The sequence below is a fragment of the Mauremys reevesii genome, linkage group 2 (assembly GCF_016161935.1).
Source record: "Mauremys reevesii isolate NIE-2019 linkage group 2, ASM1616193v1, whole genome shotgun sequence".
Taxonomy (NCBI): Eukaryota; Metazoa; Chordata; order Testudines; family Geoemydidae; genus Mauremys; species Mauremys reevesii.
The window spans coordinates 117,397,569-117,413,826 of record NC_052624.1 but is presented as its reverse complement, the minus strand read 5'-3'; the positions used below and the strand labels follow the sequence as shown (position 1 = coordinate 117,413,826).

The 16,258-nt window shown below is 47.1% G+C and overlaps 1 protein-coding gene across 1 annotated transcript in view; it reads left to right on the top strand.

The window, feature by feature from the left end:
* LOC120399449 overlaps positions 1-4,331 on the top strand; it is a 73,021-nt gene extending 68,690 nt beyond the window's left edge. The window contains exon 9 of the mRNA XM_039527694.1: positions 4,235-4,331. Within this exon, the coding sequence (XP_039383628.1) occupies positions 4,235-4,276 (42 nt within the window). The 3' untranslated portion in view covers positions 4,277-4,331. The remainder of the gene's footprint in view (positions 1-4,234) is intronic.
* Positions 4,332-16,258: the final 11,927 nt, after the last annotated feature.

Here is a 16,258-nt window from a genome sequence, read left to right as displayed (position 1 = left end):
ATTTGTTGTATAGCTACAGTGTCAGAGAGGAGGGGGGAAAAGGAGTGAGACGGAGGGAAATAACCTGTAAATAAAAACAGTGAAAGTTTGTCTGGCTGTCCTCTTGTACACAACCTACCCCAAAGCCTGTATATTATTTATTTATAGTGTAGTGGTGTTTAGAAGCCCCAACCCTGGAGGGGTGGCCATATGGTTTTGAGAAAGAAAACGAGAGCAAAATCCAGAAACACTGATGATGGACAATATTAAAGAGCAATACAAGGAAACAGAAGATACAGAAATGAACATGTGAAGGAGAGAGACTTCCACACAGACTGTTAGTAGTGGTTGGAATAGAGAGGCTGGAGCAATGCCCTAGGAATGTTTGTTTGTTATTGCTCCATTTTGGATGTGAGTGACTAGTTGAATTTCTGGGCCCTAAGGAAGTTCCATCTGGAAGTAGAAATGGATGGAGTCTGATGTTTTCTTTGATGCAAACGTACAAAATCCTGCCTCTCCAAATGCAGGAGGAAGTAAGAACAAATGGAGCAGTTAGCCTACAGCAGGGGTAGGCAACCTATGGCACGTGTGCCGAAGGCGACACGCGAGCTGATTTTCAGTGGCACTCACATTGCCCAGGTCCTGGCCACCAGTCCAGGGGGCTCTGCATTTTAATTTAATTTTAAATGAAGCTTCTTAAACATTTTAACAACCTTATTTGCTTTACGCACAACAATAGTTTAGTTATATAATATAGACTTATAGAAAGAGACCTTCTAAAAATGTTAAAATGTATGACTAGCACGTGAAACCTTAAATTAGAGTGAATAAATGAAGACTCGGCACCCCACTTCTGAAAGGTCTCTTTAGCCATAGAATCAAAAGCACCCTGCCTAGCTTTTCCCAGAGTCATACACTGCTCACAAGCAACTGCTTGGATTTTTTGCTTCTCCTTTCTGTACTTGCCTGTTCCCAGTTTGTGCGTCTTCTCTCACACCCGCACCCACACCACCCAAATGGAACCTCCTAGCTCCTACACACATGGTGCTAGTTTCTGGGCAGACTCTAATAGGTCTTGTTTTAGGTGTAGGCGTAGGCCCCCAAAACTGTTGCAACTATCTTAAATGAAGTTTGAACAATGTTTTAACTCAACCCATAACAAAGTTTCACCCAGCTCACTTCCCACCTCAGTTTTGCTTATTGTCTGGATGAGGTCTAAAATGGTGACACCAACTAATCCATCCCAAACAGAAAGAAAAATAATGTAACAAACAGGGGCGGCTCTAGCTTTTTTGCCACTCCAAGCATGGCAGGCAGGCTGGACGAGGCGGGAGCGGGGGACTCGGCTCCTTACCTGGCCTGCAGCGGCCGGCGGAACATGCTGAAGTGGGGCATGGGGCAGGGACGCAACCCTCCTACAGGGGCGAGGAGCCGGCCGGGGTCCCCCTCAAGCCAATAAACTTTACATGGCCCGCTCGCGCGGCTCCAAGCTGCTCTCCCCCGCCGCTGCTGGGGTCCGGAGCCCCCCCATCTCCCTCCTGGGGGAGCAGTCCCCTTGCCAGCCCCCCTTGTCCACCCGGTGCTGGAGCTCGTACTCACCACCAGCTCCAGGAACTGGAAGCCGCACCACCACCCTCTCCCTCCAGGCTTGCGCCGCCATTACAGTTGCAAGCCTGGGAGGGAGGAGGAATGCCACATGCTTGGGGAAGAGGTGGGGCCAGGGCGGGGATTTGGTGAGGGATCCAATAGGGGAAGGAGGGGGCGGAGTCAGGGCGGGGGCGGGGGAGAGTCCCTCCGGAAGAACAAAATTGTTTGTTTGTCCAGTGTCCTGACTGCACATGGGTCGGGACGCGGGACAAACAAGCAAATATCGGGACGTCTGATCACCCTATCCCCGGTCCCACGGATTCGGCAGCATGCCTGCGGGAGGTCCGCTGGTCCTGCAGCTTTGGCAAACTCACTGCCGAATTGCCTCTGAATCCGCGGGACTGGGGACCTCCCACAGGCAAGCCGCTGAAGGCTGCCTGACTGCCGCCCTCGCAGGGACCAGGAGGGCGCCTCCTGCACTTGCCACCCCAGGCACACGCTTGCTGCGCTGGTGCTGGAGCTGCTGCTGGTAACAAATTACTAATGATACACACTTATATAAGAATGGGCATACTGGATCAGACAAATATGCCATCGAGGCAAGTATCCTGTCTTCTGACAGTGAGCAGATGCTTCAGTGGGAATGAACAGAACATGACAATTTCAAGTGACCCATCCAGTCCCAGCTTCTTGCAGTTCAAGGTTTAAACTGTAGGGACACCTGCAGCATGGAACTGCATCCCTAATCATCTTAGGTCAATCAACAGTGGTTACCCATCCTCCATGAACTTAATAAATTCTTTTTTGAACCCAGTTATAGTCTTGACCTTCAAAACATCCCCTGGCAATGAGCTCCACAGGTTGGCTGTGCCTTGTGTGAAGAAGTTCTTCCGTTTGTTGTTTTTTTTAAACCTCCTGTCTATTAATTTCATGGGTGACCCCTAGTTCTTGTATTATGTGAAGGAGTAAATGCTTCCTTATTCACTTTCTCCATACCATTTGTGATTTTTACAGACTTCTATCATATCCCCCCCCAGTTATCTCTTTTCTAAGCTGAACAAGCCCAGTCTTCTTACTCTCTCCTTATATGGAAGTTGTTCCATACCCCTTATCACTTTTGTTTCCCTTCTCCGTATCTCTTCCAATTCTAATATATTTTCTGAGATGGTGGGGGACCAGTATTGCACGGTATTCCAAGTGTGGGCATACCATGGGTTTATAGAATAGCAGTATATTTTCTGTCTTATTTATCCATCCCTTTCCTAATGATTCCTAATACTGTTAGCTTTTTTCGACTGCCACTGCAGATTGAGTATATGTTTTCGGAGAACTATCCACAATGACGCCAAGATCATTCTTGAGTGGTAACAGCTAAGTTAGAATTCTTCATTTTGTACATATAGTTGGGATTATTTTTTTCAATGTGCATTACTTTGCATTTATCAACACTGAATTTCATTTACCATTTTGTCATCTAGTGACCCAGTTTAGGTTGGAGGGATAGCTCAGTAGTTTGAGCATTGGCCTGCTAAACACAGGATTGTGAGTTCAATCCTTGAGGGGGGCCACTTAGGGATCTGGGGCAAAATCAGTACTTGGTCCTGCTAGTGAAGGCAGGGGGCTGGACTCAATGACCTTTCAAGGTCCCTTCCAGTTCTAGGAGATAAGATATCTTTATTTAGTGAGATCCCTTTGTAACTTTTCACAGTCAGCTTTGGACTTAATTATCTTGAGTAGTTTTGTATCATTGGCAAACTTTGCCATATCAGCATTCAACCCCTTTTCCAGATCATCTATGAATGTTTTGAAAAGCACAGCTCCCAGTACAAACTTGGAGAGCCCTGCTATTTAACTCTTTCCACTGTGAAAACTTAACTTTTATTCCTACCCTTTGTTTCCTATTTTTTAACTACTTACTGATCCACGAGAGGATCTTCTCTCTTATTCCATGATTGTGTAGTTTGCTTAAGAGCCTTTGGTGAGAGCCTTTGAGAGGTCCTTCTGAAAGTCCAAGTATACTATATTGACTGGATCACCCTTGTTCACATGCTCGTTGAGCCCTTCAAAGAATTCTAATAGATTGGTGGGGCATGATTTCCCTTTACAAAAGCCGTGTTGACTCTTTGCCCAACATCTCATGTCAGTTTATAGCAAGGAACAGAATTATTAGTTTCAACCAATTTGCCTGGTACTGAAGCTAGGTTAACCACACCTACACCCAGTCTTTGTCAGGATAGTTTCACATCACCAACATAAACAAATTTTGTTCCCACCTAAATCTCTTTTGGGCTTTTCTTTCTATGGATTTCATTTCAATCACCAGAGAAGAATCCATTGCAATCAGCCTCTGAGGAACATCGATTGTTTCTGAAAAATTTGCTGGTTGAGGTAGACTGTACCCATTCTGTTTGAATGGGGGATTCACCTTTGTAATGACTTTTCCCATCTCAACTTCCACAGCTACATTATCAGATGGGGGGGGGGGGTGTGAGGGTGAGGCAGCCAAGCTGAAATTCTGTCCCCTCAACTGTAAGCACTAGCATCTTTGTCCAACATGAAAGGGGTTTTGAAACACAGATAGTTTAAGACAGCACTCCCACAAGCCTTTTTTTCAACTCTGAAAATTCTAAATCACACCCTGCTCACCACTGAAATGGTTTCTTTGCAGTGTTGGTCTCAGAATATTAACAAGACATCGTGGGTGAGGTAATATCTTTTATTGGACCAACTTCTCTTGGTGAAAGGGACAAGCTTTGAAGTTCCACAGAGCTCTTCTTCAGGTCTGGAGAAGGTATTCTAATTGTCACAGCTAAATACAGGTTGGAACAGATTGTTTAGCATAAGTAGTTAACAGATGTTGTAAAAGACAATTCAAAGTGGCCTGCTAACACCTCTGCAATCATAGGACAAAAAACAGGGGTTAGAGGGTTACAGATTGCTGGATTGCCATAAATTCAGTATCTCTATCAGGACCATGATTTTTAGTGTCTAGTAAAGTTATGAATTTAAGCCTCTGGGCTCGTCTTTTGAAGATGTTGCATAGAATTCCTTTGAGAATGAGGGTATGTCTACACTGCAATGTAAGCCCAGGGTTTGAACTCAGACTAACTCCCCCTTCCAACTACACACATTGAAGTAACCCAGTGTTTGGACGAAGGTCCCAGGATTCCATGGAGGTGAGGGGTCTGAGCCAGAGTCAAGCTGGGACTTAGGGTTTAAGCCCTATTGATATGCAGTGTAGATGCAACCCCACCAGACTTGTGCTCTGGGAGTTCACCAAAATAATCCCACAGGTTGACGTTCCTTGTCTTCAGGACAATCAAGTTTGGTGGACAGACAAGTATTCCCACACTGCATCATGACCAAAGTGCTACAGTGGCCAGATTTTGGAAGGGTGCTAGGAAGTCAGGAAGTGTGATTGGACTGGTAGATACACTGGAGGGTAGGGATAGGATACAGAGGGACCTAGACAAATTAGAGGATTGGGCCAAAAGGAATCTGATGAGGTTCAACAAGGACAAGTGCAGAGTCCTGCACTTAGGAAGGAAGAATCCCAGCACTGCTACAGACTAGGGACCGAGTGGCTAGGCAGCAGTTCTGCAGAAAAGGACCTAGGGGTTACAGTGGACAAGAAGCTGGATATGAGTCAACAGTGTGCCCTTGTTGCCAAGAAGGCTAACGGCATTTTGGGCTGTATAAGTAGCAGCATTGCCAGCAGATCGAGGGACATGATCATTCCCCTCTATTTGGCATTGGTGAGACCTCATCTGGAGTAGTGTGTTCAGTTTTGGGCCCCACACTACAAGAAAGGTGTGGAAAAATTGGAAAGAGTCCAAAGAGTCCAGCAGAGGGCTACAAAAATGATTAGGGGGTTGGAGCACATGACTTATGAGGAGAGGCTGAGGGAACTGGGATTATTTAGTCTGCAGAAGAGAAGAATGAGGGGGGATTTGATAGCTGCTTTCAACTACTTGAAAGGGAGTTCCAAAGAGGATGGATCTAGGCTGTTCTCAGTGGTACCAGATGACAGAACAAGGGGTAATGGTCTCAAGTTGCAGTGGGGGAGGTTTAGGTTGGATATTAGGAAAGACTTTTTCACTAGGAGGGTGGTGAAGCACTGGAATGGGTTACCTAGGGAGGTGGTGGAATCTCCTTCCTTAGAGGTTTTTAAGGTCAGGCTTGACAAAGCCCTGGCTGGGATGATTTAGTTGGGGATTAGGTCCTGCTTTGAGCAGGGGGTTGGACTAGATGACCTCCTGAGGTCCCTTCCAACCCTGATATTCTGTGACTTGGACCCACATAATACAGTGTAGCCACCAGAGCCCCAGCATGGGGCCCAACAATTTCTAATCAGTACAAAGGAGTGTAGACACTCAAGTCCAGGATCTGCTAACCCAAGTTCTACTAACCCTGGGCTTACATTGCAGTGTAGACATACCCTGAGGGGTCAATATGGAGTGATTGCCTATGGGCAAGATGGTATTTTATTATTTTTTCTGTGTGAGCTCATTCGAGAGCATAGCGATTGTCTGGTTTCATCCACATAGTTGTTGGTGGGATGTCTAGTACACTGAATGAGATGTACCACATGTTGTGAAAGGCATGTATAGGACCCATGGATCTTGAAAGGTGTGTTTTGGGGGTTATTGATCATCACAGCAGTGGAACTATGTCTGCGGGTTTTGCATCTGTTATTCTGGGTCTGGCGCTGCTTTCAAGGCTCCTGGTCTGTGAGGAGCTTGCTTCTGATGAAAAAGTTGGGGGAGGGTTGTTTGAAGACCAGGAGGGGGAATTTGGGAAAGATTTCTTTCAGGATGTGGTCGCCATCAAGTATGGGTTGTAATTGTTTGAAATCTTGCATGGGTTTCAGTGTGACACCTAAGGTTGTGTGGCCAGAGGAAAGGAGAGTTTCTGTATTTAAGCTGTCTGGGGTCAGTCATCAGAGGGGGGTAGCCGTGTGTTAGTTTGGATAAAAAAAAAAGCAGAGTGGCACTGCACTGTGGAGCTGGAGCTGGAGCTACCTCTCTCCGGGGAGGGGGAGGGGGAGAGCCCTCACACCACCACACCGTCCTCGGTCCGGGGAACTATCCCGTCAGTTGATGCGCGATTGCTGGCCAGAGGGGCAAAAGGGGGGTCCTCCGGCAGGGCTGAGCCGTAACAATCACTATGCGCCTGGCCCTCCATCAGGGTGGGGCAGCAAACACTGAGTCAGAGAGCTCAAGCCCTGGGGCAGGGCTGAGCAGCAGTAACAGTTACAGTTAGTGGCCTCCTCAGGCCAGGGAGAGGGGGAGTCTGCCACCCCAGAGTGGGGTGGCAGGGGGGACACAGGCCCACCCACTCCACTGTGTCCCAGCCCGGGGCCCTAGTAGCGGCTATTACTCCACTGTTCAGTCAGTGGGGATCCTGACCGCAACACACTGACATAGGCTCCGGTAAGGCTGCAGCCTGACTGGGGTTGGCCACCCCCGGGTTACTTCTGTACTCCCCCTCGGGGCCTACCTGGGTCCTGACATCAACCTCCGGAGGGTCCACGAGCATGGGCTCGTTGCGTCCGGGGCTGGGTGGTAGGTCCGGCAACTCCTCGGGATAGTCGGCCCAGGGTAGCTCCAGCGGCTCCTCCGGGTAGCGGGTGCGGGGAAGCTCGGGCCAGTCTGGGCGGCTGCCCTGGGTCGCAGGGGCTTCCCAATCTCGAGCTCCCTGAGGGACGTCTGCTCTCTTCGGCGGCTGGCGCCTGACTGAGCTCTGAGGGACGGCTTTTATAGTTCCGGGTCGCCGCCTGACCCTTTGAGGGGCGGGCTCAGAGCTCCGTAGCTCCACCCACTCTGGCCTCCGGCTGGGCTCTCCCTCCTCTGGGCTGGAAGGGAGCCATGCTGGCTCACTACAGGCACCTTATAGACTAACAGACGTAATGGAGCATGAGCTTTCGTGGGCGAATACCCACGAAAGCTCATGCTCCATTACATCTGTTTGTCTATAAGGGCCACAGGACTCTTTGCTGCTTTCTCTTAGGGTATTTGTGTGACTGGTTCCATTTTGTGATCCACTTCCCTGGTGGAGTGTCCTTGTTCGGTGAAGGCAGTTTTAAGTGTGTACCCAGACCTTTTCTTCAGACCATATTCTGTGGTATCTGTAGATAACAGATTTCTTGGTGTAGTTGGGGTGTTTATTGGATCTGTGAAGTAAGTGTGGTGATCTGTGGATTTTTTGTACATAGTTGGCTGTAGGATTCCATTGCTGAAGTTGATCATGATGTCCAGGAAGCTGAGGCTGGTGTGGGAATGTTCTAGAGAGAGTTTGATGGATGAGTGGTGGTTGTTGAAGTTGTGGGGGAAATCCTATGAAGGAGTTTAAATCATCTGTCCAGAGAATGAAAATATCATTTATGTATCTCAGATATATCATTGGTTTCATGGTGCATTTTTCCAGACATTGTTCCTTAAGGTGGCCCATGAAGATGTTGGCATATTAGGGAGCTATCTTAGTACCCATGGCTATTCCCATTGTGTGGATAAAGTGTTGTTGAATGTATAAGTATTATAGGTGAGGATGAAATGGATGAGTATGAGATGTGTTTAGGGTGAATATCTGAGAGTTATCCGCTGTCTGGCAGATATTTGAGGTAAGGAGTGATGCTGTCATTGTGAGGGATGTTGGTGTATAGGGAGGTGACATCCAGGGTGGCAAGCATGGTGTTTTGAGGGAGGTTGGTAATGTTGCAGAGTTTCTGGAGGAAGCAGGCCCTTTGTGTGGTGAGTGGTTTTGAGCATGGATTCTATGAGTTCTGATATTCCTTCAGTAAGAGTGCCATGGCCAGGTATGCTGGGTCTGCCTGAGTTCCCTCATTTGTGTATCTTGGTAAGCATGCAGAAGATCCTTGAGGGGTTTTTGCGGGGATGAGTTTGTAGAGTTTCTCCTGGAGTTGTCTGAGGAAGGATTTTATCATATCCTTAAACTCTGTAGTGAGTTTTGGTGTGAGGTCTTCTTTAAGTTCTTTATAATAGATTGTGTCAGAGTTGTTGGTTGGCCTCATTAATGTATTCATCACAGTTAAGGGTTATGATGGCATCCCCTTTGTCTGCTGGTTTGATCTCTATCTGGTGGTTGGATTTCAGGGACTATGTAACTGTTCTCTCAGCAGTGGATTGATTGTGGTGGATGTGATGTTTGTTGAGGGTTTCAGTCCATTTTTCCCCCTTAAGTAATCAATGTAAACCACATTTGATCATTACTTGATATACCACTACATTGCAGTTGTAGGCTGCCTGCCAAATAAGGAAAACAAGGTTACATCGGGTCATGTTCAGAAGGTTCTCCAACCAAAAGGGCTAAAAACAGTGGTCAAAACTTTACAGATACAAGAGCCTTTGAAATCAATGGGGCCAGTGGATGCCCAGCACTTCTGAAAGTCAGGCCTAAGTATGGGTCTGGGTTCTTATCAATTAGGGCCCCTGTTTAAAAACATTATTCTTAATATATTAAAATGAAAGCTTATATTCTGCAGAATCTTCGTTTGTCATGGGGGTTAGGTTTACACATGAAGCAAACTGGATCTGGCCGGTGGGCCAGATGTTTGACCTGTGTAATCACTGGATCTTTTAAAAGATAAATAAAGGGGGATTATGATGACTGAACAAGTCATTCCTACAGTTACAAAGGAGTGTAGGCAATGTGTCAGCCTCCAGACTGACAGCAGTTCAACATGCTTTAAGTCACCATGTTTGTTAAAGTTGGAGCTGTTTTCATATCAGTAATGCAACAATAATGATATGACACTTGACAGGTGCCACAATAATATGTAATGTTAGGGTCATTGTAGTCTCCTCTACTTAATCAGTAGGACCCTGCTTGTGTAGGAGTTGTGGACAATGGTTGGGTCCCCACTCTCCCCAATTCAGCTCGGCTCCGCTCGCTCCATGGGCCGCTCCACCCATCCCACAGCTGCTCCATTCTGCCAGCTGCTGTGGTCCACCAGCTGTCCTGTGATCCACTCCAGCCGTCCTCACAAACTGCTCAGCTCCACTCACTCCGTGGCTCCACAAACTGCTCCACTCCACTCTGCCAGCTGCTCTGCTCCACAGTATTGCTTCAGGCTCCCCCACTAGTTAGCACAGTACTCAGTGCGCTCAGCTTAGCAATTCCAGCTCTTTAGTGATTTCAGCTCACAGTAGGGGAGCCCCAGTGCCAGTGCCAGTGCACCATTAGCCCAAAGTGAGTTCAGCTCAGTAACCTGTATCTAGATTCTTAAGGGAATCAAAAATCAACTCTGATATTCCACAGTGGAGAGAGGCATAGGTGGAACTGGTGCTTCTGGCTCACACAAGGCGCCTGCACCACCAGATACAGATACCTGTCCCCAGCCTCTCTCAATTCACTGGGTTTTGGAACCCATGTCCCTTGTCTAGCAAGTGCTATTTAGTTGATAATGAAACCCTTTATCATAAAACAGTTTTGTAGTTCCTCGTTTACTTAATCAGGGTGACAACATTTTATTCCTCCTGCCCCAATAACAAAGAAATTGGGGATCCCACAGCTGTGAAAATAACCATCCCAGGCTGCCGTGGGCTATGCTAGATGGGGTGGGTAGGCCAATGCAAATACCTGAAATTCCTTTCCACACTCCTCATAATTTATCACCAGATGTCAGGGTAGAGCTCATCCTGACTCTGCTTACATTGAGTAAAAACAGCATGCTAAATATTGTGCTGTACTAACTTCATCTGGTTCTTTACAGGTGGACTGATAGCAGTGTTGAAGTACTAAAGCTAAACATGCTGTTCTGATTTCTAAAGTTAAGTTGCAACCATGTTTGTCGGACACAAGATACACAGGAACTTCTAATATAAAAAATGTCAAGTGCTATAGCTCTTGCTTAGCTTGCAGACATTGCGGGTTAGTCCCTAGCTAGCACTTCTTAACTTCATCCAAACAAACAGCTAATTGATCCACAGAAAATTCTAACTATTGGCCCTTAGTCCTGTGAGAGTCAATCTCTGTAAGTGAGGAGATTTTACATTATGGTCATAACAATGCATAGTAAGCCTGACCTGCCAAGCCTGTGGCTTTTCATAGAATCATAGAATCTCAGGGTTGGAAGGGACCTCAGGAGGTCATCTAGTCCAACCCCCTGCTCAAAGCAGGACCAAACCCAACTAAATCATCCCAGCCAGGGCTTTGTCAAGCCTGACCTTAAAAACCTCTAAGGAAGGAGATTCCACTACCTCCCTAGGTAACCCATTCCAGTTCTTCACCACCCTACTAGTGAAAAAGTTTTTCCTAATGTCCAACCTAAACCTCCCCCTCTGCAACTTGAGACCATTACTCCTTGTTCTGTCATCTTCTACCACTGAGAACAGTCTAGATCCATCCTCGTTGGAACCCCCTTTCAGGTAGTTGAAAGCAGCTATCAAATCCCCCCTCATTCTTCTCTTCTGCAGACTAAATAATCCCAGTTCCCTCAGCCTCTCCTCGTAAGTCATGTGCTCCAGCCCCCTAATCATTTTTGTTGCCCTCCGCTGGACTCTCCCCAATTTATCTACATCCTTCTTGTAGTGTGGGGCCCAAAACTGGACACAGTACTCCAAATGAGGCCTCACCAGTGCTGAGTAGAGGGGAATGATCACATCCCTCGATCTGCTGGAAATGCCCCTACTTATACAACCCAAAATGCCATTAGCCTTCTTGGCAACAAGGGCACACTGTTGACTCATATTCAGCTTTTCATCCACCGTAACCCCTAGGTCCTTTTCTGCAGAACTGCTGCCCAGCCATTCGGTCCCTAGTCTGTAACAGTGCATGGGATTCTTCGGTCCTAAGTGCAGGACTCTGCACTTGTCCTTGTTGAACCTCATCATATTTCTTTTGGCCCAATCCTCTAATTTGTCTAGGTCCCTCTGTATCCTATCCCTACCCTCCAGCGTATCAACCACTCCTCCCAGTTTAGTGTCATCTGCAAACTTGCTAAGGGTGCAGTCCACACCATCCTCCAGATCGTTAATGAAGATATTGAATAAAATCGGCCCCAGCACTGACCCTTGGGGCACTCCACTTGATACCGGCTGCCAACTAGACATGGAACCATTGATCACTACCCGTTGAGCCCGACCATCTAGCCAGTTTTCTATCCACCTTACCGTCCATTCATCCAGCCCATACTTCTTTAACTTGCTGGCAAGAATACTGTGGGAGACTGTATCAAAAGCTTTGCTAAAGTCCAGAAATAGCACATCCACTGCTTTCCCCTCATCCACAGAGCCGGTTATCTCATCATAGAAGGCAATTAGGTTAGTCAGGCATGACTTGCCCTTGGTGAATCCATGCTGACTGTTCCTGATCACTTTCCCCTCCTTTAAGTGGTTCAGGATTGATTCCTTGAGGACCTGTTCCATGATTTTTCCAGGGACTGAGGTGAGACTGACTGGCCTGTAGTTCCCTGGATCTTCCTTCTTCCCTTTTTTAAAGATGGGCACTACATAACATTAGCTTTTTTCCAGTCATCCGGGACTTCCCCCGATCACCATGATTTTTCAAAGATAATGGCCAATGGCTCTGCAATCTCATCGGCCAACTCCTTTAGCACCCTCGGATGCAGCACATCCGGCCCCATGGACTTGTGCTCGTCCAGCTTTCCTAAATAGTCCCGAACTACTTCTTTCTCCACAGAGAGCTGGTCACCTCCTCCCCATACCGTGCTGCAGAGTGCAGCTGTCTGGGAGCTGACCTTGTCTGTGAAGACAGAGGCAAAAAAAGCATTTAGTACACTAGCTTTCTCCACATCCTCTGTCACTAGGTTCCCTCCCTCATTCAGCAAGGCGCCCACACTTTCCTTGACTTTCTTCCTGTTGCTAACATACCTAAAGAAACCCTTCTTGTTACTCCTAACATCTCCGGCTAGCTGCAACTCCAAGTGTGATTTGGCCTTCCTAATTTCACACCTGCATGCCTGAGCAATACTTTTATACTCCTCCCTGGTTATTTGTCCAATCTTCCACTTCTTGTAAGCTTTTTTTTGTGTTTAAGACGAGCAAGGATTTCACTGTTAAGCCAAGCTGGTCGCCTGCCATATTTACTTTTCTTCCTACACATCGGGATGGTTTGTTCCTGCAACCTCAATAAGGTTTCTTTAAACTACAGCCAGCTTTCCTCCACTCCTTTCCCCGTCATGTTATTCTCCCAGGGGACCTTGCCCATCAGTTCCCTGAGGGAGTCAAAGTCTGCTTTTCTGAAGTCCAGGGTCTCTGTTCTACTGCTTTCCTTTTTTCCTTGTGTCAGGATCCTGAACTCGACCATCTCATGGTCACTGCCTCCCAGGTTCCCATCCACTATTGCTTCCTCTACTATTTCTTCCCTGTTTGTGAGCAGCAGGTCAAGAAGAGCTTTTCCCCTAGTTGGTTCCTCCAGCACTTGCACCAGGAAATTGTCCCCTACACTTTCCAGAAACTTCCTGGATTGCCTGTGCACTGCTGTATTGCTCTCCCAGCAGATATCGGGGTGATTAAAGTCACCCATGAGAACCAGGGCCTGTGATCTAGCAACTTCTGTTAGTTGCTGGAAGAAAGCCTCGTCCACCTCATCCCCCTGGTCTGGTGGTCTGTAGCAGACTCCCACCACGACATTACCCTTGTTGTTCATACTTCTAAATTTAATCCAGAGACACTCAGGTTTTTCTGCAGTTTCATACTGGAGCTCTGAGCAGTCATACTGCTCTCTTACATACAACGCAACTCCCCCACCTTTTCTGCCCTGCCTGTCCTTCCTGAACAGTTTATATCCATCCATGACAGTACTCCAATCATGTGAGTTATCCCACCAAGTCTCTGTTATTCCAATTACATCATAATTCCCTGACTGTGCCAGGACTTCTAGTTCTCCCTGCTTGTTCCCCAGGCTTCTTGCATTTGTGTATAGGCACTTAAGATAACTCGCTGATTGTCCCACTTTCTCGGTCTGAGACAGGAGTCCTCCCCTCTTGCAGTCTCCTGCTTGTGCTTCCTCCCGGTATCCCACTTCCCCACTTACCTCGGGGCTTTGGTCTCCTTCCCCCGGTGAACCTAGTTTAAAGCCCTCCTCACTAGGTTAGCCAGACTGCTTGCAAAGATGCTCTTCCCTCTCTTCGTGAGGTGGAGCCCATCTCTACCTAGCAATCCTTCTTCTTGGAAGACCATCCCATTGTCAAAGAATCCAAACCCTTCTCTCCAACACCATCTGCGTAGCCATTCGTTGATTTCCACGATTCGACAGTCTCTACCCTGGCCTTTTCCTGCCACAGGGAGGATAGACGAGAACACCACTTGTGCCTCAAACTCCTTTATCCTTCTTCCCAGAGCCACGTAGTCTGCAGTGATATGCTCAAGGTCATTCTTGGCAGTATCATTGGTGCCCACATGGAGAAGCAGGAAGGGGTAGCGATCCGAAGGCTTGATGAGTCTCGGCAGTCTCTCCATCACATCGTGAATCCTAGCCCCTGGCAAGCAGCACACCTCTTGGTTTTCCCGGTCAGGGTGGCAGATAGATGACTCAATCCCCCTGAGGAGAGAGTCCCCAACCACCACCACCCTCCTCCTCCTGGGAGTGGTGGTCGTGGAACCCCCATCCCTAGGATGGCGCATCTCATGCCTTCCAATCAGTGGAGTCTCCTTCTGCTCTGTTCCCTCAGATGCATCATCCACTCCACTCTCTGCACTAGTACCTGCGGAGAGAACACGAAAACGGTTGCTCACCTGTAGCTGTGTTTCTGGTACATGGACGTTTCTGGTACTCTTTCCTCTTCTGGAAGTCACATGCCGCCAGTTATCCTCGCTGGCCTTCTGTCCCCGCTGCGTAGCCTGCTCTGAATCTTCAGAACATTGTGCCCACTGAAGCTGATCCTGATGTCTATCCAGGAAATCCTCATTTTCTTTTATGGAATGCAGGGTTGATATCCGTTTCTCCAGACCTTGAATCTTCTCCTCCAATATGGAGATCAGCTTGCACTTTGTACAGACAAAGTCGCTTCTATCCTGTGGAAGGAAGACAAACATGGCGCATCCTGTGCAGGTCACAACAGCAGATCGCTCAGCATCCATGGTCTCTTCCTTCTAAGAGCTCTCTCCAGGCAAACTCCTTCTGTTTGCCTCTCTGCTGTTCGCTGCTCAGCTGGTTCGCAGCTGACTGCCTTTTTATAACAGTCAGGCCCAGCTGGAACAAAGCACTCCCAAATCAAACTGGTCAAACAAGCACTCAAACAATCAAGCACACAGTCAAACTGTCCCCCCAACAGACACTCAGATACTCACCAGCGCAGTCCCCCTACTGCAGCACTTAGCGTACCTCTGCTCAGAGGGATCCCAGGCAAACTTTAGGCTTTTGCTTTTTGGCTTGGTCCACTGGGAAACCTGACCAATCTACTGCTTTTCCCGGTTCTGGTCATGAGGGCGTCATATGAACTCAGAATGATGTGTTTCGGGAAGTGGCCCTGTTTCGTGCTGCTCTGCTGCATCCATCCCTTATTTCTAAGGCCCTACTTGAAATGTGGGATGATTGTCAAAAAATTGCAGCTGAGTTGTGGCCAAGCCATGGAAAATTGCGGAAAAGTAACAATGGACCTTATTATTTTGAATAAAGTCCATTATTACTTTTCCATGATTTTTCACTGTCGGCTGCCTGGGGCTGAGAGCGGGGGCTCCCACTGTCAGCCTTGTGCACAGCAAGGCTCCCACTATTAAAATTGCAGTAGAAGCCTAATATTGTGGAATCTGCAATTTCCGCAATATCACAAGTTAATTAGGGCCTTACTTATTTCAGAATTTAGATGATCTATCCAGATTCCTTGGTCTCTCACATAACATAATTATAAGCAAATATTTTTCTATATTTCTTCTTTATTTTCTATGTTATCTATATCGTTTCTAATGTCACTTATCAGATTCCCCATTTCATCCCATTCAAGACTGAAATTTCTTCTTGCAGGTTACAATTACTGAGATTCCTCCCTTGGGTCAGAAAGCAAACTGCTTGGCACAAACACATGGGAATGCAATTTTCTGTGCACAACCTGAAAAGGTCATCACCAAGCTGTAAGCTAACCTGTACAAAATTGTTAGCAATACCTTAATATGTCTACATCTTAAAAAAATAATTGTCTTCAATTAATAAAATTATGGATAATGCTAACAAACACTAATAATTCCTATGCCTCTTCCCCCCCCCCCCCCTCAGGACTGGTGCACATGAAAAAGAGAATAGGATCAGTATTGGAAATTTGGCATGGAAATAACTGTATGGTGTTGACATAGTATCTCCCCACATTGTGGTTTTGTTACAACAGTTTGTCCTTTTTGTGCTATCTTGTTTTTTTCTGTTCTGTGTTGAAATCAGTGAAACCAGAGGATTGCTCCAAAACATGGGTGGGAATTGGGAGTAAGAAGGTGCATTTACACAGCAAAAAAAATCCTGTGGCAGTGAGACCCAGAACCTGGGTTTAGTGTCTTGGGAATAAGAACATAGGAACGGCCATACTAGGTCAGACCAAAGGTCCATCCAGCCCAGTATCCTGTCTACCGACAGTGGCCAATGCCAGGTGTCCCAGAAGGAGTGAACCTAACAAGTAATGATCAAGTGATCTCTCTCCTGCCATCCATCTCCATCCTCTGACAGACAGAGGCTAGGGACACCATTCCTTACCCATCCTGGCTAATAACCATGAATGGACAATCTC